The sequence below is a fragment of the Atractosteus spatula genome, chromosome 16 (assembly GCF_055471065.1).
Source record: "Atractosteus spatula isolate fAtrSpa1 chromosome 16, fAtrSpa1.hap1, whole genome shotgun sequence".
Lineage (NCBI taxonomy): Eukaryota > Metazoa > Chordata > Actinopteri > Semionotiformes > Lepisosteidae > Atractosteus > Atractosteus spatula.
Window position 1 is genome coordinate 16,455,070 of NC_142721.1, and position 27,757 is coordinate 16,482,826.

The 27,757-nt window shown below is 52.0% G+C and overlaps 1 protein-coding gene across 1 annotated transcript; it reads left to right on the forward strand.

Moving 5' to 3' along the window:
• Nucleotides 1–27,574, forward strand: LOC148819681 (uncharacterized). The gene is made up of 43 exons (XM_088935212.1): nucleotides 1–121; nucleotides 306–423; nucleotides 1,056–1,194; nucleotides 1,283–1,393; nucleotides 1,581–1,650; nucleotides 1,749–1,886; nucleotides 2,689–2,853; nucleotides 3,487–3,581; nucleotides 3,659–3,785; nucleotides 3,892–4,147; nucleotides 4,296–4,348; nucleotides 4,440–4,540; nucleotides 5,334–5,485; nucleotides 5,596–5,734; nucleotides 6,002–6,112; nucleotides 6,449–6,628; nucleotides 6,857–7,096; nucleotides 7,203–7,359; nucleotides 7,495–7,623; nucleotides 7,797–7,947; nucleotides 8,749–8,792; nucleotides 8,948–9,157; nucleotides 9,634–11,030; nucleotides 11,203–11,208; nucleotides 11,307–14,903; nucleotides 15,339–15,599; nucleotides 16,035–16,295; nucleotides 16,731–18,261; nucleotides 18,583–18,809; nucleotides 19,207–19,381; nucleotides 19,756–19,994; nucleotides 20,243–20,426; nucleotides 20,867–21,128; nucleotides 21,230–21,408; nucleotides 21,773–21,842; nucleotides 22,088–22,200; nucleotides 23,840–23,880; nucleotides 24,013–24,135; nucleotides 24,361–25,491; nucleotides 25,695–25,823; nucleotides 26,219–26,258; nucleotides 26,501–26,624; nucleotides 27,364–27,574. Exons 1-43 carry the CDS (start codon nucleotides 16–18, stop codon nucleotides 27,572–27,574), a joined length of 13,293 nt encoding a protein of 4,430 aa, XP_088791338.1. The 5' UTR covers nucleotides 1–15.
• The last annotated feature ends 183 nt before the right edge of the window (nucleotides 27,575–27,757 follow it).

Consider the following 27,757-nt stretch of genomic DNA (forward strand, 5'->3'; position numbering starts at 1 on the left):
ACATGCCCCCGCAGCATGGTGTATACTGAGTGTGGGAGCTCCTGCATGGCCACCTGCTCCAACCCCACTGGGGGCAGAATCTGTACCAAGGAGTGTAGGAGCGGCTGTTTCTGCCCCCCAGGTAAAGAGACCCCCCATCCCAGTGTGCAGCTGCAGGAATCAGGACTGACACCATGGATTTCAAATCAGATCATTCTAATCTGCTGTGTGCTGGGAGAACAAGTGTCCTGTCAATGTGCAAGAAACACCCACAGCCAACTTGTCAGTTCACCCGTCTCTCACGGACACTGTCCCCTGTCTGACAGGTACTGTCCTGGACGACATCACCCACAGGGGCTGTGTGCCGGTGGAGCAGTGCTCCTGCACTCACAATGGCAAAGCCTTCTCCTCAGGGCAGTCCTACAGCAGCGCCTGTCGCAACTGGTACGCCTCTCACTGCACACTGTACAACACTGCACTGCACACACACAGCTGAACACCAACTCTACAACACTGCACCGCACACACACAGCTGAACACCAACTGTATAACACTACACAGCACACAGAGCTGCACAGCCACAGTACAACACTGCACTGCTCACAGAGCTGCACAGCCACTGTAGAACACTGCACTGCACGCACACAGCTAAACACCAACTCTACAACACTACACTGCACTCAGAGCTGCACACCAACAGTACAACACTGCACACACAGCTGAACACCAACTCTACAAAACTGCACTGCACAAACACAGCTGAACACCAGCTGTACAACACTGCACTGCACACAGAGCTGCACAGCCACTGTACAACACTGCACACACAAGGCAACAGTATGCAACACACATGAATGACACTCTGCACACATGTTCAGTCAACAACAGCATGAATGGGACTCTGATCCTCTTCTCTCTGCTCTGTGTGTCCCTGTGTGTCTCTGTGTGTCCCTGTGTGTCTCAATGTGTGTCTCTGTGTCTCTATGTGTCCCCGTGTCTCTGCGTGTCCCTGTGTCTCTCTGTTTTTCTCTGTGTCCCTGTGTGTCCCTGTGTGTCCCTGTGTGTCTGGGCTGCAGCACCTGTGTCGGGGGACAGTGGAGCTGCCAGGACCTGGACTGTCCTAGAACCTGCTCTGTAGAGGGAGGCTCCCACATCACCACTTTCGACGGGAAGCCCTTCACCTTCCATGGAGACTGCTCCTACGTCCTGGCCAAGGTCCCTGAGCAGACAGCTCCGCCTGCGCCGATACCTGCCCCTCTGTGTGCCTCAGCAGGGCCACGTGACCGTCTGCGTCTCTCCACAGGACTGCTCTGGCGGCCAGTTCACCCTGGTGGCGGAGATCGTGAGGTGTGGGCTGACGGAGACCGAGACCTGCCTGAAGTCGGTCACCCTGTCCGTGTCCGGCACGAGCACGGTGAGTCCTCAGAGACAGGCCGCGCTCATGCAGAGAGACGCTCAGCCGCCTCTTGGTGGCGCAGAACGAGCAGCGTCCTGCTGGTCATGAGCGGCTGTGTTCTGCCCAGTGGGCGATGAGCCCCGGCCTGGCGCTGGGGTGGCAGGGAGGCAGGTGCCCCTCTGACGTGTGCGTTGTGCCCCTGCAGGTGGTAGCAGTGACGCCCAGCGGCTCCGTCCTGGTCAACGGGATGCTGTCCCAGCTGCCAGTGGCCACCAGTGAGCTGCTCTCCTCTCCTCTGCTCTGCTCTGCTCTTGTCCTTGTGAGACTGGGCGAGGGCCCGTGTGCTGACGCAGCCTGTCTCTCGTCCTCACAGATAACCTGACCGTCTTCACGCCCTCCTCCTCCTACACTGTGATCCACACCAGGCTGGGCCTGCAGCTGCTGCTCCAGCGCTCCCCCCTGCTGCAGCTCTACGTCAGCCTGCAGCCCTCGTACCGGGAGCAGACCTGCGGTAGGACAGCTACCTCGGTGTCCCTCTGTCTGCCTCTGTCCCCTCCTGCTTCTCTCTGTGTCCCTCTGTCTGCCTCTGTCTCTCTCTGTGTCCCTCTGTCTGCCTCTGTCTCTCTCTGTGTCCCTCTGTCTGTCTCTGACTCTTCCTGTCTTGCCTCTGTCCCCTCCTGTCTCTCTCGGTGTCCCTCTGTCTGCCTCTGTCCCCTCCTGCTTCTCTCTGTGTCCCTCTGTCTGCCTCTGTCTCTCTCTGTGTCCCTCTGTCTGTCTCTGACTCTTCCTGTCTTGCCTCTGTCCCCTCCTGTCTCTCTCGGTGTCCCTCTGTCTGCCTCTGTCCCTCCTGCTTCTCTCTGTGTCCCTCTGTCTGCCTCTGTCTCTCTCGGTGTCCCTCCTGTCTGTCTCTGTCCCCTCCTGTCTCTCTCTGCATCCCTTTGTCTGCCTCTGTCTCTCTCGGTGTCCCTTCTGTCTGCCTCTGTCTCCTCCTGTCTCTTTCTGTGTCCAACTGTCTGTCTCTGCATCTCTCTATTTCTCTATGTGTCCCCCTGTGTTTCTCTGTGTCTCTGTCCTCCCTTCTGTCTGCCTCTGTTTCCTCTCTCTGTGTCCCTCTGTCTCTCTCTACCTTCCTTTGTGTCCATCTTGTCTCCCTCTGTGAACCTCCCTTCTCCCTCCTGTCTCCTCCAGTTTCCCTTGGTCCTCTCTCTGTCTCCCCCTCTGTCTCTCTCTCTCTCTGTTCCCTCCTGTCTCTCCCTCTGTCTCCCTCTGTCTCTGAGTCTCACGGTGTCCTGCCCCTCTGCTCTCTGTCCCAGGGCTCTGTGGGAATTACAACGACGTGCAGACAGACGATTTCCAAGCTCCGGGTGGGATTGTGGAGGGGACGGCCTCAGCCTTCGGCAACAGCTGGAAGAGCAGAGGCAGCTGCCTGGACGTGAAGGACAGTTTCGAGAGCCCCTGCAGTCTGAGCGCGGAGAACGGTACGCAGCTCCTGCCCACTGCTCACCCGCTGTCCCACACACACGTGGCACCAGCGCCCAGACCCCCTGAAAAATCGGAATCGGATTAAACTCCTCATATTCTGGTTCCCAGCTTGGCTTCTGGCTCGTGCTTCTTGGGCAGTACATAGAGTAGCTCCAGCCACTGAACCTCTCTGAGACATCTGAGACATCTGAGCTCTGTGCCTGTGTGCTCAGTCAGGCCTGGTCTCTGAGCTCTGTGCCTGTGTGTTCAGTCAGGTCTTGTCTCTGAGCTCTGTGCCTGTGTGTTCAGTGAGGTTGTGTCTCTGAGCTCTGTGCCTGTGTGCTCAGTGAGGTTTTGTTTCTGAGCTCTGAGCCTGTGTGCTCAGTGAGGTTGTCTGTGAGCTCTCTGCCTGTGTGCTCAGTGAGGTTGTGTCTGTGAGGACTGTGCCTGTGTGCTCAGTGAGGTTGTGTCTGTGAGCTCTGTGCCTGTGTGCCCAGTGAGGTCTGTGCCTGTGTGTTCAGTCAGGCCTTGTCTGTAAGCGCTGTGCCTGTGTGCTCAGTGATGTCAGTGTCCAGTGTCCTCAGCATGGCTCAGGGCAGATCTCAGTCATCAGGCCTCTCTCTCACCTGCTGCTGTCCTTCCCCTCACAGAGCAGTTTGCCAAGCGCTGGTGCTCCCTGCTGTCCCAGAAGAAAGGTCCTTTCGCTGCCTGTCATGGTGAAGTCCTCCCCGATTCGTACGAGAAGGTACAGCAGCTCCTCGCTCACCTCTGTCCCCTGCAGCTGCTCCCCGACCCTCCTAATACCTGCTCCTCTGCCCCCAGAACTGCATGTACGACAGCTGTAACTGTGAGAAGAGTGAGGACTGTATGTGTGCTGCCATCTCCTCGTACGTCCGTGCCTGTGCTGCTAAGGGGGTGCAGCTGGACGGCTGGAGAGCCAGTGTCTGCAGTAAGTGTCTGCAATAGCCAGGGACCTGGGAGCTTTCAGGGTAGGAAGTTCAGACACCTGAAGGGAGTGTTCCTGTGACTGAAACCCTGGTTCTCCCTTCCTTCAGCCAAATACTCCAGCACCTGCCCCAGGACTCTGGTCTTTGGCTACAGCATGACCAGCTGTAATCGCACCTGCCGCTCCCTCAGCCAGCCTGACCCCACCTGTAGCGTCCAGTTTGTGCCTGTGGACGGCTGTGGCTGTGCCAAGGGGACCTACATGAACGAGGAGGGCAAATGTGTGCCAGCTTCACAGTGCCCCTGCTACTACCAGGGCACAGTGGTGCCAACTGGCGAGACCGTGACCAGGGACGGGACTCTGTGGTGAGTTCCTGTCTGCCGGAGGGGTCTGAGAGGCACATTTCCACAGCAGCACTGCTGGGAATCAACCAGCTGCTTCAGAAGATGAATTTCCTGCTCTTGCTTTGATCCATGAGAGTGATGGTCTTGATGATCTTTGTTCCTCTTTCAGCACATGCAGCAGGGGAACACTGAACTGCATGGGGTCGACCCCCCTGAAACCAGGTACTCTCCTCTTGACTGACATGATTCGTGAGACTGTGGCTAGATTAAGCACAAGAAACTAAGCGGCCTCTTGCCTCGCTCTCTCCTCCAGAGTGCACGAAGCCGATGATCTTCCTGGACTGTTCCAAAATTCAGCCGGGCTCCCCTGGAGCGGAGTGTCACAAGAGCTGCCAGACACTGGACACCGACTGTGTGAGTCACCGCAGCCCTGTGACATACACTATAGTGCCGCTCTGAAAACACACTACACACACAGCACTGTGTCACACACTATAGTGTCGCTCTGAAAACACACTGCATACACTGTACTGTCACTCCAAACACAGCACTGGAAACAGTGTACTGTCACTCCAAACACACACTGCACTGTCACGCACTGTACTGTAGCTCTGAATAAACACCACATACACTGAACTGTCACACACTGCACTGTCGCTGCAAATACACACTGTACGCACTGAACTGTCACTCCAAGCACACATTGGAAACAGTGTACTGTCACTCCAAACACACACTGCACACACAGCACTGTCACACACTGTACTGTCAATCCAAACACACACAGCACACACAGCACTGTCACACACTGTATAGTCACTCCGAACACACACTTCACACACAGCACTGTCACACACTGTACTGTCACTCCAAACACACACAGCACTGTCACACACTGTACTGTCACTCCAAACACACACTGCACACACAGCACTGAAACACACAGCACTGTCACACACTGTACTTTCACTCCAAGCACACACAGCACTGTCACACACTGTATAGTCACTCCGAACACACACTGCACACACAGCACTGTCACACACTGTATAGTCACTCCGAACACACACTGCACACACAGCACTGTCACACACTGTACTGTCACTCCAAACACACACAGACTGCACACACTGTACTGTCACCTGCATTCTACTGCCCTCTAGGGGTCATTCTGTCCTGGCTAATCCTGACCCTGTGCTCCCTGCAGATCAGCACACAGTGCATCTCTGGCTGCATGTGTCCAGAGGGCCTGGTGTCCAACGGCCATGGACGCTGTGTCCCCGTCTCCCAGTGTCCCTGCGTCCACAACGGACTGGAGTACAAGCCTGGGGAGAAAATCCAAGTCGGCTGCAACACCTGGTGGGCTGACCGTTGTGTTTTACCTGCAACTCCCCTTTCACAACAATGACACAACGTGAAGCCATATTTCAACAATGCTGCATTAAAAATGTCCCCTCTCCTGTTTCCAGCACCTGCAATGCCAGGAAGTGGCAATGCACGGACAGGCAGTGCCAGGGCTCCTGCACCCTCTATGGAGATGGGCACTACCACACCTTCGATGGGAAGAGGTTCGACTTCAATGGCGAGTGTGAATACACCCTGAGTCAGGTATGCACTGCGCCGGGGAGGGGCCCCAGAGTGGTCCCCAGTCCGCAGGGAGAACCACCAGGACCCTCCTTCCTCCTTCCAATCGCCCGTTTCCCTGCTTCTGCGACACGGGGAGTAAACTCTCCAGAGTCGGACAGCCTCACACACGAGCAGAGACCCGTGAATCTGACCTCCCACCTGCGTGTCTCCCCAAAAGTCCTAGACTCAGGCAATGTCGCACAGGCCACCCAGGCTGTGTCTCTCACCCCTGCTCTCTCCTGTGTGCAGGACTACTGCAGCAGCAGCCCAGACAACGGCACCTTCAGGGTGATCACTGAGAACATCCCCTGTGGCACCACTGGGACCACCTGCTCCAAGGCCATCAAGCTCTTCCTGGGGGTGAGACTCTGCTACCCGGCCTGCAGCTCTCAGGGGATCATAACTGTCCCTCCTGCCTGGAGAATCACATCGCCACCCTGAGGACAGGACGCCTACAGCTAGACTTACCCCTGTTCCCTTTCTACTTCCAACTCACTCTCACAGTGTCTCATAATTAAGACACCAGAGCACGAGTCTTCATGGGAAGTGGGTTAAATTAACTGTGTGGAGGGGCAGCCGGATACTTCTAAGCCAGACACTCTGTTGACATCTCCCCCTCCTCCCAGAAACCATCAGATTGCTACTGTCTGTGCTGACTGCAGTTCTGAGTAATGGTTCGGCATGTTGCTTCTGCAGAAAAACGAGCTGCGTCTATCTGAGGGGCGCTACGAGGTGGTGACGAGAGACACTGGCGCCGACGTGCCCTACAAGATCAGCCACATGGGCATCTACCTGGTGGTGGAGGCAAGCAATGGGCTGATACTACTGTGGGACAAGAGGACCAGCCTGGCCATCAAGCTCAGCCCCTCCTTCAAGGTAAAGAGACCCACAGAGATCTCACTATGCTCACGATGAGGAGCCAAACACAGGGCTTTCAGCATTGACTGTAACAAACCCATCACGTCTCATTGCATTCTGAGTGAGGAATATATTACACATGAGTCAGAAATGAACATACCACAAAATGCCCTGGAAAATCTGAACAACTGATTGTCCCTCCTCCCCCCTCTCTCCTGCTCCTTCTCTCATCTTCTCCCTTTCCAGGGTAAAACCTGTGGCCTGTGTGGGAACTACGATGGCAAAGGGAGCAATGACTTCACCGTCATGAGCCGGGAGCTGGTGGTCAGTGCCCAGCAGTTTGGGAACAGCTGGAAAGTGTCTCCCAGCTGCCCAGATGCAACTGTGGAGAAGAACCCCTGCAGCTCCAACCCCTACAGGAAGTCCTGGGCAGAGAAACAGTGCAGCATCATCCAGAGCAGAGTGTTCACAGCCTGCCACTCTCAGGTACTGCAATCACACTGGAGCTGCAGGCAGCCCAGGGCAGGAGAAGATGGGAAGTCATCATACTGTATGTGAGAAGTGAGACATCTCTGTGTCCCCCTGTCTGCAGGTGGACCCCACTCCGTACTACGATGCCTGTGTGACGGACTCCTGTGCCTGTGACAGTGGAGGAGACTGCGAGTGCTTCTGTACAGCTGTGGCTGCCTACGCTGAGGCCTGTAATGCAGCTGGTGTTTGTGTGGCCTGGAGGAGTCCCCAGATCTGCCGTGAGTACAGTTAGAGAGAACAACCTGTGCTAAAGCTGTGCTAACTCCCCTCCAATGTGCACCAGAAATGATACAAAAGTGCACGTAGAACTGCAAGGAGTTCAGCTTCTGTTACTCTCTCTCTCCTTCCCCCAGCTCTGTTCTGTGACTTCTACAACCCCCCTGGAGAGTGTGAGTGGCACTACAAGCCCTGTGGCTCGCCCTGCATGAAGACCTGCAGGAACCCCTCAGGGGAATGCTCCAGTCAGATCCCAGCCCTGGAAGGTAGGAACCTCACTCCAGAGCCTTTCAAAGACTCTAAACAAAAGGTGCAGAATTGCTGGTTAATGATGAGGTTTACCTCATGACCTCTGATCTTGCACAGATGTTTAAGCAAAGAAACCTGTTCATCCTCAAACCTCTAAGCTGGTGTCCCTCTGTCCTACTGTGGTGAACAGGCTGCTACCCCAAATGTCCCCCCAAGAAGCCCTTCTTCGACGAGGACTCGATGCGCTGTGTGGCCAGGAGGCAGTGCGGCTGCTACGATGCCAATGGGAAACGCTACAGCAATGGAGAGAGAGTGCCGTCCACAAAGAACTGCGAGGCCTGGTAAGACTGGCAAGAGCAGCCCAGCTGTGGGCACAGACAGGGTTGCTGTCATTAAGCCAGTCAGCCTTGCAGCAACATGGATGACATGAGCAGCTTCTGTGTGAGTCTCTGTCTTTAGATCAGCAGCTGCTTTGCTGATTACAGAATTGCTAGAACTTCACCCCCTTTCAGGATATTTCTCCCAGGTGACCAGGAGGGAGAGACATGGGAAGGTGACCAGGAGAGAAGGACGTTCAGACTGGTTTAATGTTCCAGCAGGAATTTGTCACAATGCTAAATATAACTGGAAACATGGAAGTCATTCAAAATGTAAACATAAGATGCTTTCCATCTAGTGTGTGGAATTATAAGGCCAGTCAGACCATGCCAAACAGTCCTGTAAGAATAGCTCCTGTTCAAGGTCAAACCTAAGGATTTTCTGAATCACACAGACCGATCTCCTTACTGAAGACAGACTACAAAATAACATTCAATCCTTAATAGGAGGCTCTTTCTTTCACATCTCTTTCAAGATTTGACTAAATATGAACATTATGAAAATTATAGAAAATGACAGGTTTGTTTTTCATCACATTTTACGCAGGATGTGGTGTGAAACAGACAGTTCCCATACATGCATAAATTAAACTGTTCTAATGCATTTGCTGTAGCTACATTACATAAAAGTTGAAATGAATATATTAAGAGCTTATATGGAATTATGTAAAATCTACTTAGACCATCAGAAAAAATAGTTCTTATTTCTATTTCATATTTATAGATGGAATACTTTCATGTTTGCTTCCTTCTTATTCTCTGCAGCTATTGCTCAATGAAAGGAGTACAGTGTTCTCATGAACCCAAAGGTGAGTAGAGGCCATTCATTCACTTTCGCTTCATGCAATTAAATAACGAACACACTCACCACACAGGCACCGTTTCCAAATTGGATTGCTTCAGACACTGTGCACTGTTTGGCATCACATGTCTCTTGAGCTGTCGTATTTCCCTTTGACTCCAGAATGCAAGTGTGTCTACGAGATGCGAGAGTACCCGCTGAACGCTGTGATCTACAACACCACCGACAGTATCGGAGGCTGCATGTCGGCCGTCTGCGGACCCAACAGCACGATCCAGAGACGGGTGTGGCCCTGTGCCATGACCACTGCAAAGCCCACAACCCCCTTCCAGTTCACCACAAGACAGCCGGCCTCTACCACCTCAGGACCAGGTGAGGACCAGGGGTCTGCAGCAGCTCCTCTAGAACCAGGAGAGCAACAGAATCCATTGAGCTGCAGGCTCAGCTCCTTCATGGGGCCTCTTCACAATCTGCAGGCGAAGTGCAGGGGTCTGGGAAAGTGTTTAAGTCCTGACTTTTATTACATCCTGGAGATTCACTACATTGTAGTTTGCTTTACCTTACACATAAAAACAACAGATGCTTGATCTAGAAAACCAAATATCTGATGAGAATGGTAGACCATGATATTTCTGTAATTAAGGGAGTTCTCTTTTGTGTAAATTATTTGGATGTTTATGCTTCAGAAACTGATCATAACTATTCTACAGTGTGAAAGAAGTGCAAAGCACTTTCTAATTTCTCATATTCATCCCTTCAAAGTTTTATACCAAATTGTTCTGACAAACCTTTTCCTTGACCCAGGTTCATATTATAATGAATGCCCTTTACCCCACCTTCCTTCACAGCTACATCTGCAGGACCAACAAAAACCTCTGTTTCTCACTGTGAAGAGGAGACCTGTGAGTGGTCAGTCTGGTACGATGTCCACCAACCTGATATTGTGAGAAGCGATGGAGACTTTGAGACTTTCACAGCCATCCAGGAAAAAGGCTACTCCATCTGCAAGACACCCAGCGACATACAGTGCAGGGCCAGCAGCTACCCAGACACGCCACTCAGTGACCTCGCCCAGGTGGTCCAGTGTGACAAGTCCGTGGGCTTGGTCTGTCGCAACTCTCAGCAGTTCCCTCCCTTCTGCTACAACTATGAGATCCGAGTCCTGTGCTGCAGCTACAAGCCCTGCCACAGCACCACCCCTGCCCCCACAACATCCACTCCTCACAAGTCCACCGTCTCCGGCACCACTAAGTATACCACCAAGCCCATCAAGACAACTACCTCCTCCAGCACCAGGACAACCTCCGCCCACACCAGCAAGCTCACAACCCCTGGGCACACCAGCAAGAGGGCATCAACGAGGATGACGCCCACACAGGCACATACCCGGACCACTGAGACGGCCCCAGTCAAGCTGAGCACTCCCGCTCCAACTCCACTCACAAGAACCACCAAGATCGCATTCACGTCCAGCAGCGTCCCCACCTCCCTGTCCACCAGCTCCCCCACCACCTGCAAGCGACAGTGTCAGTGGTCCCAGTGGTTCAACACCCATTTTCCCACAGTGGGCACCAATGAAGGAGACTTTGAAACATACGACAGGATTAAGGAAAGTGGAGGAAAAATCTGTGGTCAGCCAAGCCAGATAGAGTGCAGTGCGGAGAATTTCCCCAACAAGAGCATAGCGGATGTTGGACAAGTCGTGCAGTGCAATGTCTCCCAGGGTTTGCTGTGCAGGAACGCGGATCAGAGTGGACGCCTGCCACTCTGCTATGACTACAAGGTCAGGGTGCTCTGCTGCAGCCTGTACGAGTGTGAGACAACAGTCGCTCAGCCTACATCAAGCAGAGCATCGCCAACTACCACAGGATCACTGAAAAGCACCACTCGAGGCACCACAACATCCACCTTTGAGGTCAGGACAGGAAGCACCACTGTTCCCAAGACTGGAGGGCTTGTGTCCACGGTGATCCCAACAGTAACAAAAACATCTGCTCAGACCTCTAAGACAAGGACAACTACAGCCCGGACAACTAGGATTCGGACAACATCAAGCTACATTTTGGATCTAACAGAAACCATGCCCGACCTGACACTACCTCCAGACTTCACCTGGACCACTACTGAAAGAACCACCAGGGAAACAACCTCCAAGAAAACGTCTCCAGAAACTCTCCCTTACACCTCCACAAAACCCCTGTCTAGAACCACTACCCAGGTGACAACGTCTCTGAAAACCACACCTGTCAAGACCACCCTCACTCTCAGAACCACAACTAAAGAAGGAGAAACTAGCCATGAGACAACATCTACTACTCTGACAACCAGAAAATCTACTTCAGCTTTTATAACCCCTGAGAGGACAACCACACCCAAACCATCAACTCTTTTCACAACTCCCAAATCTCCAAGTCCAGCTCAAAGTACCCGCATGACATCATCCCACCCAGTAACAACCACAAAACCCCAGTCCACAACTCCTACTCACCTGCCAACTTCTCTGAAAACCACTCCTGTGAAGACCACCATCACTCTCAGAACCACAACTAAAGTTATTACTGGATCAACCACCAAATCCACTTCAGGTCCAGTAACTTCCAAGAAGACCACAACACCCAGAACATCAACATCTCCTGGAGTCACCAGAACGACACATCCAGGACACAGTACCCGTGTGACATCAACACACCCAGTAAGTCACAATAAGACTACAGCCTGTAAGCCCTTGTGTAGGTGGACGCAGTGGTTTGATGTCAACAAGCCCTTAGCATCATCTGGAGGAGATTTTGAGAATGTCACTGGAATTAGAAAAGCTGGATTCAAGGTGTGTGTGAATCCCAGGAACATTCAGTGCAGAGCTGTCGATTTCCCCAAGACAAAACTCTCTGAGCTCAATCAGAACGCAGCCTGTAACCTGAAGGGTGGACTAACGTGTTACAATCAGAAGCAGCCTGGCCCACAGAAAATGTGCCTGAACTATGAGGTGAGGTTCTTGTGTTGTGACTCATGTGAGCAGACCACAGCTATACCACACACCACAAGACCTACAACATCCAAGACAACGCCAGGCAAGACTTCAACATCTTCAGCAATCTCCAGAACAACAGGTCCAGCTCAAAGTACCCGGGTGACATCATCCCTCTCAGTAACAACCACAAAACCCCAGTCCACAACTCCTACTCACCTGCCAACTTCTCTAAAAACCACTCCTGTGAAGACTACCATCACTCTCAGAACCACAACTAAAGTTATTACTGGATCAACCACCAAATCCACTTCAGGTCCAGTAACTTCCAAGAAGACCACAACACCCAGAACATCAACATCTCCTGGAGTCACCAGAACGACACATCCAGGACACAGTACCCGCGTGACATCAACACACCCAGTAAGTCAAAATAAGACTACAGCCTGTAAGCCCTTGTGTAGGTGGACACAGTGGTTTGATGTCAACAAGCCCTCCGCATCATCTGGAGGAGATTTTGAGAATGTCACTGGAATTAGCAAAGCTGGATTCAAGGTGTGTATGAATCCCAGGAACATTCAGTGCAGAGCTGTCGATTTCCCCAAGACAAAACTCTCTGAGCTCAATCAGAACGCAGCCTGTAACCTGAAGGGTGGACTAACGTGTTACAATCAGAAGCAGCCTGGCCCACAGAAAATGTGCCTGAACTATGAGGTGAGGTTCTTGTGTTGTGACTCATGTGAGCAGACCACAGCTATACCACACACCACAAGACCTACAACATCCAAGACAACGCCAGGCAAGACTTCAACATCTTCAGCAATCTCCAGAACAACAGGTCCAGCTCAAAGTACCCGGGTGACATCATCCCTCCCAGTAACAACCACAAAACCCCAGTCCACAACTCCTACTCACCTGCCAACTTCTCTAAAAACCACTCCTGTGAAGACTACCATCACTCTCAGAACCACAACTAAAGTTATTACTGGATCAACCACCAAATCCACTTCAGGTCCAGTAACTTCCAAGAAGACCACAACACTCAGAACATCAACATCTCCTGGAGTCACCAGAATGACACATCCAGGACACAGTACCCGCGTGACATCAACGCACCCAGTAAGTCATAATAAGACTACAGCCTGTAAGCCCTTGTGTAGGTGGACACAGTGGTTTGATGTCAACAAGCCCTCGGCATCATCTGGAGGAGATTTTGAGAATGTCACTGGAATTAGCAAAGCTGGATTCAAGGTGTGTATGAATCCCAGGAACATTCAGTGCAGAGCTGTCGATTTCCCCAAGACAAAACTCTCTGAGCTCAATCAGAACGCAGCCTGTAACCTGAAGGGTGGACTAACGTGTTACAATCAGAAGCAGCCTGGCCCACAGAAAATGTGCCTGAACTATGAGGTGAGGTTCTTGTGTTGTGACTCATGTGAGCAGACCACAGCTATACCACACACCACAAGACCTACAACATCCAAGACAACGCCAGGCAAGACTTCAACATCTTCAGCAATCTCCAGAACAACAGGTCCAGCTCAAAGTACCCGGGTGACATCATCCCTCCCAGTAACAACCACAAAACCCCAGTCCACAACTCCTACTCACCTGCCAACTTCTCTAAAAACCACTCCTGTGAAGACTACCATCACTCTCAGAACCACAACTAAAGTTATTACTGGATCAACCACCAAATCCACTTCAGGTCCAGTAACTTCCAAGAAGACCACAACACTCAGAACATCAACATCTCCTGGAGTCACCAGAACGACACATCCAGGACACAGTACCCGCGTGACATCAACGCACCCAGTAAGTCATAATAAGACTACAGCCTGTAAGCCCTTGTGTAGGTGGACACAGTGGTTTGATGTCAACAAGCCCTCGGCATCATCTGGAGGAGATTTTGAGAATGTCACTGGAATTAGCAAAGCTGGATTCAAGGTGTGTATGAATCCCAGGAACATTCAGTGCAGAGCTGTCGATTTCCCCAAGACAAAACTCTCTGAGCTCAATCAGAACGCAGCCTGTAACCTGAAGGGTGGACTAACGTGTTACAATCAGAAGCAGCCTGGCCCACAGAAAATGTGCCTGAACTATGAGGTGAGGTTCTTGTGTTGTGACTCATGTGAGCAGACCACAGCTATACCACACACCACAAGACCTACAACATCCAAGACAACGCCAGGCAAGACTTCAACATCTTCAGCAATCTCCAGAACAACAGGTCCAGCTCAAAATACCCGGGTGACATCATCCCTCCCAGTAACAACCACAAAACCCCAGTCCACAACTCCTACTCACCTGCCAACTTCTCTAAAAACCACTCCTGTGAAGACTACCATCACTCTCAGAACCACAACTAAAGTTATTACTGGATCAACCACCAAATCCACTTCAGGTCCAATAACTTCCAAGAAGACCACAACACTCAGAACATCAACATCTCCTGGAGTCACCAGAATGACACATCCAGGACACAGTACCCGCGTGACATCAACGCACCCAGTAAGTCATAATAAGACTACAGCCTGTAAGCCCTTGTGTAGGTGGACACAGTGGTTTGATGTCAACAAGCCCTCGGCATCATCTGGAGGAGATTTTGAGAATGTCACTGGAATTAGCAAAGCTGGATTCAAGGTGTGTATGAATCCCAGGAACATTCAGTGCAGAGCTGTCGATTTCCCCAAGACAAAACTCTCTGAGCTCAATCAGAACGCAGCCTGTAACCTGAAGGGTGGACTAACGTGTTACAATCAGAAGCAGCCTGGCCCACAGAAAATGTGCCTGAACTATGAGGTGAGGTTCTTGTGTTGTGACTCATGTGAGCAGACCACAGCTATACCACACACCACAAGACCTACAACATCCAAGACAACGCCAGGCAAGACTTCAACATCTTCAGCAATCTCCAGAACAACAGGTCCAGCTCAAAGTACCCGGGTGACATCATCCCTCCCAGTAACAACCACAAAACCCCAGTCCACAACTCCTACTCACCTGCCAACTTCTCTAAAAACCACTCCTGTGAAGACTACCATCACTCTCAGAACCACAACTAAAGTTATTACTGGATCAACCACCAAATCCACTTCAGGTCCAGTAACTTCCAAGAAGACCACAACACTCAGAACATCAACATCTCCTGGAGTCACCAGAACGACACATCCAGGACACAGTACCCGCGTGACATCAACGCACCCAGTAAGTCATAATAAGACTACAGCCTGTAAGCCCTTGTGTAGGTGGACACAGTGGTTTGATGTCAACAAGCCCTCGGCATCATCTGGAGGAGATTTTGAGAATGTCACTGGAATTAGCAAAGCTGGATTCAAGGTGTGTATGAATCCCAGGAACATTCAGTGCAGAGCTGTCGATTTCCCCAAGACAAAACTCTCTGAGCTCAATCAGAACGCAGCCTGTAACCTGAAGGGTGGACTAACGTGTTACAATCAGAAGCAGCCTGGCCCACAGAAAATGTGCCTGAACTATGAGGTGAGGTTCTTGTGTTGTGACTCATGTGAGCAGACCACAGCTATACCACACACCACAAGACCTACAACATCCAAGACAACGCCAGGCAAGACTTCAACATCTTCAGCAATCTCCAGAACAACAGGTCCAGCTCAAAGTACCCGGGTGACATCATCCCTCCCAGTAACAACCACAAAACCCCAGTCCACAACTCCTACTCACCTGCCAACTTCTCTAAAAACCACTCCTGTGAAGACTACCATCACTCTCAGAACCACAACTAAAGTTATTACTGGATCAACCACCAAATCCACTTCAGGTCCAATAACTTCCAAGAAGACCACAACACTCAGAACATCAACATCTCCTGGAGTCACCAGAATGACACATCCAGGACACAGTACCCGCGTGACATCAACGCACCCAGTAAGTCATAATAAGACTACAGCCTGTAAGCCCTTGTGTAGGTGGACACAGTGGTTTGATGTCAACAAGCCCTCGGCATCATCTGGAGGAGATTTTGAGAATGTCACTGGAATTAGAAAAGCTGGATTCAAGGTGTGTATGAATCCCAGGAACATTCAGTGCAGAGCTGTCGATTTCCCCAAGACAAAACTCTCTGAGCTCAATCAGAACGCAGCCTGTAACCTGAAGGGTGGACTAACGTGTTACAATCAGAAGCAGCCTGGCCCACAGAAAATGTGCCTGAACTATGAGGTGAGGTTCTTGTGTTGTGACTCATGTGAGCAGACCACAGCTATACCACACACCACAAGACCTACAACATCCAAGACAACGCCAGGCAAGACTTCAACATCTTCAGCAATCTCCAGAACAACAGGTCCAGCTCAAAGTACCCGGGTGACATCATCCCTCCCAGTAACAACCACAAAACCCCAGTCCACAACTCCTACTCACCTGCCAACTTCTCTAAAAACCACTCCTGTGAAGACTACCATCACTCTCAGAACCACAACTAAAGTTATTACTGGATCAACCACCAAATCCACTTCAGGTCCAGTAACTTCCAAGAAGACCACAACACTCAGAACATCAACATCTCCTGGAGTCACCAGAACGACACATCCAGGACACAGTACCCGCGTGACATCAACGCACCCAGTAAGTCATAATAAGACTACAGCCTGTAAGCCCTTGTGTAGGTGGACACAGTGGTTTGATGTCAACAAGCCCTCGGCATCATCTGGAGGAGATTTTGAGAATGTCACTGGAATTAGCAAAGCTGGATTCAAGGTGTGTATGAATCCCAGGAACATTCAGTGCAGAGCTGTCGATTTCCCCAAGACAAAACTCTCTGAGCTCAATCAGAACGCAGCCTGTAACCTGAAGGGTGGACTAACGTGTTACAATCAGAAGCAGCCTGGCCCACAGAAAATGTGCCTGAACTATGAGGTGAGGTTCTTGTGTTGTGACTCATGTGAGCAGACCACAGCTATACCACACACCACAAGACCTACAACATCCAAGACAACGCCAGGCAAGACTTCAACATCTTCAGCAATCTCCAGAACAACAGGTCCAGCTCAAAGTACCCGGGTGACATCATCCCTCCCAGTAACAGCCACAAAACCCCAGTCCACAACCCCTTCTCACCTGCCAACGTCTCTGAAAACCACTCCTGTCAAGACCACCATCACTCCCAGAACCACAACTAAAGTCATTACTGGAACAACCACCAAAACTACTTCAGGTCCAGGACACAGTACCCCAGCAACATCATCGCACCCAGTAACTGGAGCGGTTGTGTCCACTGTGATACCAACACTTACGAAAACATCTGCTCAGACCCCTCAGACAAGGACAACTACAGCCCGGACAACTAGGATTCGGACAACATCAAGCCACATTTTGGATCTAACAGAAACCATGCCCGACCTGACACTACCTCCAGACTTCACCTGGCCCACTACTGAAAGAGCCACCAGGGAAACAACCTCCAAGAAAACGTCTCCAGAAACTCTCCCTTACACCTCCACAAAACCCCTGTCTACAACCACTACCCAGGTAACAACGTCTCTGAAAACCACACCTGTCAAGACCACCGTCACTCTCAGAACCACAACTAAAGAAGGAGAAACTAGCCATGGGACAACATCTACTACTCTGACAACCAGAAAATCTACTTCAGCTTTTGTGACCCCTGAGAGGACAACCACACCCAAACCATCAACTCTTTTCACAACTGCCAAAACTACAGGTCCAGCTCAAAGTACCCGCATGACATCATCCCTCCCAGTAACAACCACAAAACCCCAGTCCACAACTCCTACTCACCTGCCAACTTCTCTGAAAACCACTCCTGTCAAGACCACCGTCACTCCCAGAACTACAACTAAAGTCATGACAGGATCAACCACCAGGGCTACTTCAGGTCCAGTAACTTCCAAGAAGACCACAACACCCAGAACTTCAACATCTCCTGGAGTCACCAGAACAACACATCCAGGACACAGTACCCGTGTGACATCAACGCACCCAGTAAGTCACAATAAGACTACAGCCTGTAAGCCCTTGTGTAGGTGGACAAAGTGGTTTGATGTCAACAAGCCCTCAGCATCATCTGGAGGAGATTTTGAGAATGTCACTGGAATTAGCAAAGCTGGATTCAAGGTGTGTGTGAATCCCAGGAACATTCAGTGCAGAGCTGTTGATTTCCCCAAGACAAAACTCTCTGAGCTCAATCAGAACGCAGCCTGTAACCTGAAGGGTGGACTAACGTGTTACAACCAGAAGCAGCCTGGCCCACAGAAAATGTGCCTGAACTATGAGGTGAGGTTCTTGTGTTGTGACTCATGTGAGCGAACTACTGTTGCACCACACCCTACAACACCTGTAGCATCTACTACACCTAAACGCACGACTGCTGCCACTACCAAAGTCATTACCGGATCACCTCCTGCCACTACTGAGAAGACGACTCCCATGAAGACCACCCGGGTGGTGACCAGCCCCTCGGTGACCAGTGCCAGGACACAGTGTGTCTGCCGCTTCCAGGAACAGAACCTTCCTCCTGGTGAGGCTGGAGACTTTTATTCTCTCGTTTTCTCTACAATACCAGAGTTTTCGACTTTTTGTTATTCCTTGTTTGGGTGTTTGTGCTTAGTATGCTGGACATATCTAACAACAGAGATGCTCTTTCCTACAAGTTTTCCATAAAAGGTTTAAACGATGAGTGCATTTCTTTCTGTCTAGCTTGTTGATTTATAAATTGCATTAGGGGGTTTTAAATAGAATCAACTTCCCTCACAAAGTTCACCCTCGTGATGTACTGTACACAGACCTCATTCTGAAACTAATATTAAAAACTACTGTCCATTCGCTTGTCTTTATTCAGGGAGCACCATATACAATACGACAGACAATGGCGGGTGGTGCTACATTGCTTACTGCAACGCCACCTGTGGGATTGAGAGACACGTTACGGAGTGCCCCTCCACCCCCAGTGCCCCAGCCACCACTGCGGAGACAACAGCAGCAGGGACCCCCAAGACCTCAACCCCAGCACTGCCGACCACCACAGCTCCAAAGAAAGACTGCTCTGCTGTGTATCCGCCAAGAAAGGTAAGGACACAGCCCAGCCCCTCCAGCATCTGCTGATTCATGCCGAATGTGACCCCGTCTCCTGTCTGTCCCTGAGGCGAGGGTACTGACGTCAGTAATCACAGACATCAGGGCTCTTGTAATGCTGTCATTTACAGTGCTGTCCAGAGTAACCTGTCTATGTACTGCAGCAGACTTACTAAGTAGCTACAAAGGGTTTAGTCACAGCTCTCCTTCACATCGGAGTCAACAATAAGAGGCAGAGAGAATTGCACCAGCAGGCATCATGGTGTCTAGAGTTTACACCAATAAGACTGTTTCACTGAAACACCTGCTGCAGGCCCCTCATTCCTGGGCTCTGTTAAAGGTATTGGAGTAGAACAGTTGTGAACCACAAGCCTGTGAACTTGTCCCCCAGCTGAACGAGACCTGGAAGATAGACAAGTGCACCTACGCCACCTGCGAGGGGCCCAACCAGATCTCCGTGCAGCCCGTGAAGTGCAGCCCGGTGGAGCCGCTGACCTGCGCCAACGGCCGGCCGGCCCACAAGGTGTACGACGACACGGGCTGCTGCTTCCAGTACGAGTGTGAATGTGAGTTTCTGCTCTGCCCGAGGGCAGGGGTGGGACGCCCGAGACACAGTCATGCCAAGTGTTTCAGAGAGGAGCGTGTTGCTTTCAGCCCATGTATCTCAACACAGGTAGAGCAAGCAATGTTTCTGTACTGGAGCACATGAAGACATTTCAGTCTTTAACTGCTTCTTCAGAGCACCTCAAATGCAAACTAATCTGCCTGCTGCTGGTAAGACCCAGGAGCCCAAGCAGCTGTGATGAATTGCTCCGGCTACAAGCTCTTCCTCAGCTCTTCTCCAGCTGAGCCTCTCACTGCGGCCCGTGAGCCTCCTCCTCTTGAGGACCTCCTGTCCCGCGCTGCGCCCGCCTTACCACCCCTCCTCCCTCTCTGACAGGCGTGTGCGCCGGCTGGGGGTACCGCCACCACATGACCTTCGACGGGACGTACTACCCCTACAGCGGGCCGTGCACACACGTGCTGGTGCAGCAGGTCACCCCGCGGCTCGACCACTTCCGCGTCTACGTGGACGACGGGGACTGCCACGGCCGCAGGAGGGGGCGCTGCGCCCGCACCCTGCGCATCTTCTACCAGGCCAACGAGGTCACGCTGACCCAGAGGAACCGCCAGAACCTGGTAACCAGCAGCACACGCTGGCCACTGCGCCAGCACTGGCCTCTCGAGGCTTCTGTTCCGGCTCTGTAGCACCAGATCCTTCCTGACCTGGAGCTGCAGAGTCGCATGTTCCTGTCCCCACTCCTGGAAACTTGATTGTTCACAAGTGCACTGTAAAAACGTTCAAATACTGTCCGAGTTCAGGGTCCTGCGCCCCTGACCGAGCGTCGACTCCTCTCACTCTCTCTCTCCGGTCTGACCGGCCGCAGGTCTTCTTCAACGGCCGACGAGTCTTCCCCAGCCTGTACAGGAGCGGCTTCAAGATCTCCTCCACCGGCGTCAGCCTGAGCGTGCAGATCATGGACATCAATGTGGACGTGGCGTACGCGGGCATGGTCTTCGTGGTCAGCGTGCCGTACAAACTCTTCTCCCACAACACCGAGGGGCTGTGCGGTGAGTGTCTGCTTTGTTCGGAAAGCACCACCTGAGGCCAGAGCGTCCCACTCAGTGCCAGTTACCACATGACGTCCTCTGGATTGTAACTAACTCCACCTAAATCAGTGCACAGATAACTGTGTTCTGTACTACTGCTTGATCACCTCCTGCCAGTGCTGGGCAGCATTTACTGAGTGCAGGAGAATGAAATTGTGGTGTGTGGGATCTTGCAGGACTCTAAGATCATTTTTAGAAAGACTAAGAGGCCTAGGATTTTAATTGTGGAAGTTAGGCAGAGGCACACTGAGTAACAAAACTCAGCTCTGGAGTGAGAGTGCAGAAACACACAACAGGCAACTCTTCTGATTTTCTCACTTCTCCTGGAGCTGTCTGACCCTCTGAGGGCTTTGACCCTTCCCTTCCAACACCAGTGCTCAAGCGCAGTTCCTCCTCCACAGGCACCTGCACCAACCAGAGGGCGGACGACTGCCAACTGCCCAGCGGCGACATCGCAGACTCCTGCACCAAGATGGCCAAGGAGTGGCTGGCTCCTGGCCAGAACAAGTCAGCCTGTGAGCAGCCCATCTCCACCACGGCCGCGCCAACTTCACAACCCACCACGGCGCCAACGCCTTCCCGCCCCACTGGAACCCCGACCGCTGTCCCGTCCACCCAGACCACCCCCTGCAAGTCTGCCCTCTGCGACCTCATCAACAGCGAGTGAGTCATCCTGCAGACTCAGCTTGCCCTCACAGTGTTGCTCTGGGGTCGGGGATGTGCTCTGTTCTTCACGGAGATAAGCCTGCTCCTCTCTGCCACAGAGTCTTCCGGCCCTGCCACGCCCTGGTCCCTCCAGAGCCCTTCTTCCAGTCCTGCGTGGCGGACGCCTGCGAGCTGGGCGATGCGGACGTGGAGTGCAGCGGTCTGGAGAGCTACGCCGCCCTGTGTGCGGAGCAGGATGTCTGCATCGACTGGAGGAACCACACTGGGGGCCAGTGCTGTGAGTCTCAGCTTGATACTCACTGCTGAAGGACACAGCACTGCTCTGCGCCCATGTTGTCCGTATCAGCCCCACGTACCTCTACAGGGGGCGTGCTGTTTCCCTGAGTGCCCATCCTGTTACCTAAAAACAACATCAGTGACCTGTTGAGATCATGCAGTGCCAATTCGATCACATCATGAAAGTGAAATGTTTTGCTCCAGATTCTTATCAGGAGCTTATGAGCAGTGGAATCTGAGTCAGAACTCAAGAAGAGGTATTTCTGGTCGGCAGTGACTTAAGAGGACCTGTCTGCCATGTCTCCTGTGCTGATTTCTCACTGTGTCCTGTCCTATCCTGACACTCTGCTGCTGTGTCTCTGCAGTGTTCCCGTGTCCCAGTGGGAAGGAGTACAGAGCCTGTGGGTTCGAGGTGGAGCTCACCTGCAATCACAGGTACAGCCAGACAGTTCAGGGGCTCCTGGGAATGACAACCTCCTGCAGCTGCTGAGAGAAGGGGCTTCAGTCCCTCTGTCAGTTTGTCTTTGTCTGTCTTTGAGGCACTGAGCTTCTAACTTATATTGTCATGAATTATCTGTCATCGTCTCTAAGATTGCATAGATATTGTGTAAATTGGATATATCCTGCACACATAAAAAAACTTTATAAAACTGTTTCTCGTGTCATCCCTGTATCGAAAGGTATAATGAGGAATTCGGCAGCAGTGATAAGTCTCATCTGGCCGAGGGCTGTTTCTGTCCCAATGGAACCATGCTGTCCAGCCCCCATTCGGATATCTGCGTGTCGTCCTGCGGTGAGCCTGCTGACCGACTGACCCCCGACTCGCTCACAAGACCTCTGTCTTTCTCTGATTGATTTCTGCAGCACAAGTAACACTCAAGGATCTGTACCTGAGCTGTTTCACCACAGCCCAATATGAAGCTGCACAGTGTTTCCAGCCTCTAGTACCCCGACATGTATTCATGCATGACGCAGACATGATTCATGTGTGATCTGATGGATGCAGTCTGCAACGTGATCTGTCCTGTTTCAGCAGTCTGCTTGAGGTGGAGGAGAGGGCTGACTCAAACATTGAGCTTTGCTGGGGTAACTGATCTGAATGAGGGAGGATTCAAGCAGCTCGTTAGGGACAAAGATGGGGTGGATGGAGAGGTGTGAAATTAAACACACGAGCGAGCCGCGAAGAAGTGTGAGATGAATACATAGGTAGGAGGAAGTGGGCGAGATTAGCGTATGACCTCCAGCTGAGCTGATTTAATTCTCTAATTCTTTCGCTCAGAGCTGCTGTGAGTTAAGGAGCTGAAGACACCCGGCCTCACTGTCAGTGTGTGCTTTGGCTTCACTAACAGACCGTCCTCATTAAAACTTGTCCTTCTTCCTTTCAGACTGCATTGGGCCGGATGGCACGCCCAAGAAGGTGAGAGTGTTGTCTAACTCTGGTCCAGGTGTTTAATTTCAGCGTGCTTGTTTCTTGTGTGAGAGTCTTCTGCTCGTGAGCTCATGACTGTGTGTCACCTGTACTTCCTCCCTGTCACCCCTCTCCCCCAGCTGGGCGAGTCCTGGCGCAGTAACTGCCATGACTGCGTGTGCGACGAAGCCTCCATGAGTGTGCAGTGCCAGCCCCATGTGTGCCCTGTGCCACCCAAACTGCCCTGCACCCAGGAGGGCCAGGTGCTGGTGACGGGGCCCATGGCCAACGACTCCTGCTGCAACACCACGACATGCAGTGAGTGTCCAGCAGGGAGAGGGACAAGCGGTCAAGAGGGCCTGGACAGGGTCTGTTAGTCATGTATGGTCCAGGTGGATCTGTGCCCAGGAATCCACAGAGAGCAGCTGTGAACTCAGCGCAGCTCCTGGTCCCTTGTCCTGCTGTGAACAGCTGTCTGCTTGTCTGTGCAGAGTGTGACCTGAGCCGCTGCCCCAAGGCTGAGAAGAGCTGTGAGCCGGGATTCAAACCTGTGGCCCAGCCCTCCGAGCAGGGCTGCTGTCCAGTCTACAAGTGCGGTGAGCTTGTGCCCTCAGTCTGTCTCATTACTGCTGCAGCACGTGACCCAGTGAACCTCAGGGAGAGAAGACAATGCAGCTTCAACACGTTTCCAGCACAGACTTCCCTCCTATCAGCTCTTCAGAGTAACAGTGTTTGCTGCAGCAGTCAGCACCACTGCACTGGACCACACTGGGGAAAGTTCAGACACAGGACCTCACAGGCCCACAGCCACTCTGTGTGGCTCCAGTGTGAAACAGAACCAAGACAGAGATCAGAGTCCAGCTATATGAAACTCTTTCAGTTCCCAAGTCACAGAGTCTAGTCAAGGACAAAACTATCCTCATTTTGTACTCAAGATATCCAATATCTAAGATGTCCAGTGCAGGATTTATATGACTGATTGACTGATCTTGTGTTGTTAACGGTGCTCATTCTGCATTTGCAGAGCCCAGGAACGTCTGTGTCCTGAACAACATCGAGTACCAGGTAAGAGAGACCCTCCCTCCTCCTAGGGCCACGCGGAGAGCAGGGGAGGTCTGTGCGCCCCTGAACCCCTGGAAGAGCTGCGCGGTGCCGTGGTGAAGATGTGTCACATGTCTCCTGTCCTGTCCTGTGCAGCCCGGGGTGATCGTGCCGGTGTCCCTGTGCGAGGAGTGTCAGTGCACCTCTGAGATAGACCCCTTCACACAGCTGCACCAGATGCAGTGCAGGAAGCAGACGTGCGACAGGAACTGCCCAGCGGTGAGAGAAGTGATACAGCTCTGATGTCCTACTGGTGCGATTGATAGAGAGGAGAACTGGACAGAGCCTGGAAAGTGTGTAGATGAAGGAAGGATACTCTCAGAGCACAAGGCAGCTGTTGAGCCCTTGCTTGTTAGGGTGCCCCTGCTGTGACTGAAGCCCCTCACACGTGTGTCTCCACAGCCCTGCCTCTGCTGTTAACTGTGCTCTTTCCTCAAACCACAGGGTTTCCGATACCAGGAGGTCCCTGGCCAGTGCTGTGGAAAGTGCACCCAGGTTGCCTGTGTCTTCCCCATGCCCAACATCCCGGGCAGCACTGGCAACACCGATGGCAACACCACTCCCACTGGCAGCACAGGCCACAATGGCAACACAACACCTAAAGGCAACACAACACCTAAAGGCAACAATGGCAACACAACACCAAAAGGCCAGAATGACAACACAACACCTAAAAGCAATAATGGTAACACAACACCTAAAGACAACAATGGCAACACAACACCTAAAGGCCACAATGACAACACAACACCTAAAGGCAACAATGACAACACAACACCTAAAGGCAACACAACACCTAAAGGCAACAATGGCAACACAACACCAAAAGGCCACAATGACAACACAACACCTAAAGGCCACAATGACAACACAACACCTAAAGGCAACAATGGCAACACAACACCAAAAGGCCACAATGACAACACAACACCTAAAGGCCACAATGACAACACAACACCTAAAGGCAACACAACACCTAAAGGCCACAATGACAACACAACACCTAAAGGCAACACAACACCTAAAGGCAACAATGGCAACACAACACCTAAAGGCCACAATGGCAACACAACACCTAAAGGCCACAATGACAACACAACACCTAAAGGCAACAATGGCAACACAACACCAAAAGGCCACAATGACAACACAACACCTAAAGGCAACAATGGCAACACAACACCTAAAGGCCACAATGACAACACAACACCTAAAGGCAACACAACACCTAAAGGCAACAATGACAACACAACACCTAAAGGCAACAATGGCAACACAACACCAAAAGGCCACAATGACAACACAACACCTAAAGACAACAATGACAACACAACACCTAAAGGCAACACAACACCTAAAGGCCACAATGACAACACAACACCTAAAGGCAACAATGGCAACACAACACCTAAAGGCCACAATGACAACACAACACCTAAAGGCAACAATGGCAACACAACACCTAAAGGCCACAGTGACAACACAACACCTAAAGGCAACAATGACAACCCCACACCAACAGGCAGCAGTGGGAATCCCAGTGGAAATGGTGAAAGCCCTCTGTATGAGCTGAAGGTGAGTAAGAGCACTGTCTCAGTCTCAGGGGACAGGGGTGTGTGATGTACCTACTTCTCACTGACATTTATTACAATGCTTCTAGTTCTACTGTTACTACACTGCTACAAACTGCTGGGTTTGATACTACTGCCACTGCTACACCTGCCCCTGGATCTCATTAACACTCATCACAGGAGCACCTCTCCATTCTCCCCTCACAGCCTGGACAGAACATCACCTTCCCTGGAGACAACTGCACACTCTACCAGTGCTTCATGATCAACGGGCAGTACGTGCCCATCAGCACCAGGAAAGCCTGCCAGGAGTTCCACCCTGATGACTGTGTCCCTGTGAGTCTCCTGGATACAAACCTCACTCTAGACTCTACGAATACACTGAGAATCAGACTGTCACTAGACTGAGCTAATACACAGGGCATCAGACTGTCACTAGACTGGGCTAATACACTGGGCATCAGACTGTCACTAGACTGGGCTACAGTAATACACTGGGCATCAGACTGTCACTAGACTGAGCTACAGTAATACACTGGGCATCAGACTGTCACTAGACTGGACTAATACACTGGGCATCAGACTGTCACTAGACTGGACTAATACACTGGGCATCAGACTGTCACTAGACTGGGCTACAGTAATACACAAGGCATCAGACTGGCTCCTGGCTGGGTTAATGAGTACCGGTCACGTGGCACCATACTGATATAAATCGTTTTCTGTTTCAGGGCACCATTCGCTACACTGACGACGGCTGCTGTCAGATCTGTAAGTACAGCCAGCTGGACACAGACAGGGTTTCACACAAACTGAAAACCCCTCCTCTCAGGGCTGGAGCGTCTCTCACCAACAGCTGAGGATGTTGAGCAGATAGTCAGATGAAGAAGGGAAGGTGGAGGAGTACGAGGCAGGACTGGGCTTCCTCCTCTGCTGCATGAGGATGTGAGCAGAGCACAGAGCCAGGGCTGTGCTGTCAGCTGAGTAACGATGCCCTCCGTGTGTGTCTGCAGGCGATGAGAAGCCCAGGAGCTGCACTGTGCAGAAGAAGGCGACCACCATCACACACGAGGGCTGTGTGTCCAGCACGACTGTGGAGGTGTCGTCCTGCGAGGGCGCCTGCAGCACCTACTCCATGTGAGTACTGCCCTGCTGCCAGGCCTGGGGCAGGGGGACCCCCAGTGTCAGTCAGCTCCTGCCTTGATCCAGCACACTGTACCCCACTGTCTGCAGGGCAGGGGAACCCCCAGTCTCAGTCAGCTCCTGCCTTGATCCAGCACACTGTACCCCACTGTCTGCAGGGCAGGGAGACCCCCAGTCTCAGTCAGCTCCTGCCCTGATCCAGCACACTGTACCCCACTGTCTGCAGGGCAGGGAGACCCCCAGTCTCAGTCAGCTCCTGCCCTGATCCAGCACACTGTACCCCAATGTCTGCAGCGCAGGGAGACCCCCAGTGTCAGTCAGCTCCCTGTTCCAGCACACTGTACCCCACTGTCTGCAGGGCAGGGGGACCCCAAGTCTCAGTCAGCTCCTCTCCAGTGTGATGTACCCCACTGTCCACAGGCATCACCTTTATATGTTTTTCTATATTACTTTATTATTATTTCGCCTGCAGAGAATCAGAACATCTTAATTCTTTACTAATGTGTCTGAGACAAGAGCTCAGTCCTTCATCATCTCAGACACATGCAGTCCTCGTCCAGTAGGGAACCCGACCCCTCAGTCAGTGCCATCACAGGAAATCCTTTCAGAGTCTGTGCAGTGGAGACCGGTGGAGCCTGTCCCTGTCCATGGCCAGCGCTCAGGTGTGTCCACACTGCCCTGCGGCTCCTCCCCGCGGGCTCCCAGGCCCTGACCCCCATGGTGTCCCCCCCAGGTACTCCTCCGAGGCCAACGCCATGCAGCACAAGTGCAGCTGCTGCCAGGAGCTCAGTACCAGCCAGAGGAACGTGACCCTGCAGTGTGCGGATGGCTCCTCCGTGCCCTACACCTACACCCACATCGAGGAGTGCGGCTGCAAGGACACGCGCTGCCAGGACTCGTACAGCGACCTGCTCCTCGTCACGGCCAGCAGGGGCCGCAAGTGAGCGGGACAGCAGGAGGGCGAGAGGAAACCAGCGACTGGCCATGAGCTTCAGGCTCTGATCCATAGATACATGTCTCATATTTATATCTTCTTCTTGAGTAGATGATAATGACATTAGCACATGTATAATATAATAAAACAATGTACTTCTAAATATTGCATGTACCATTAGGCCAACGGATAT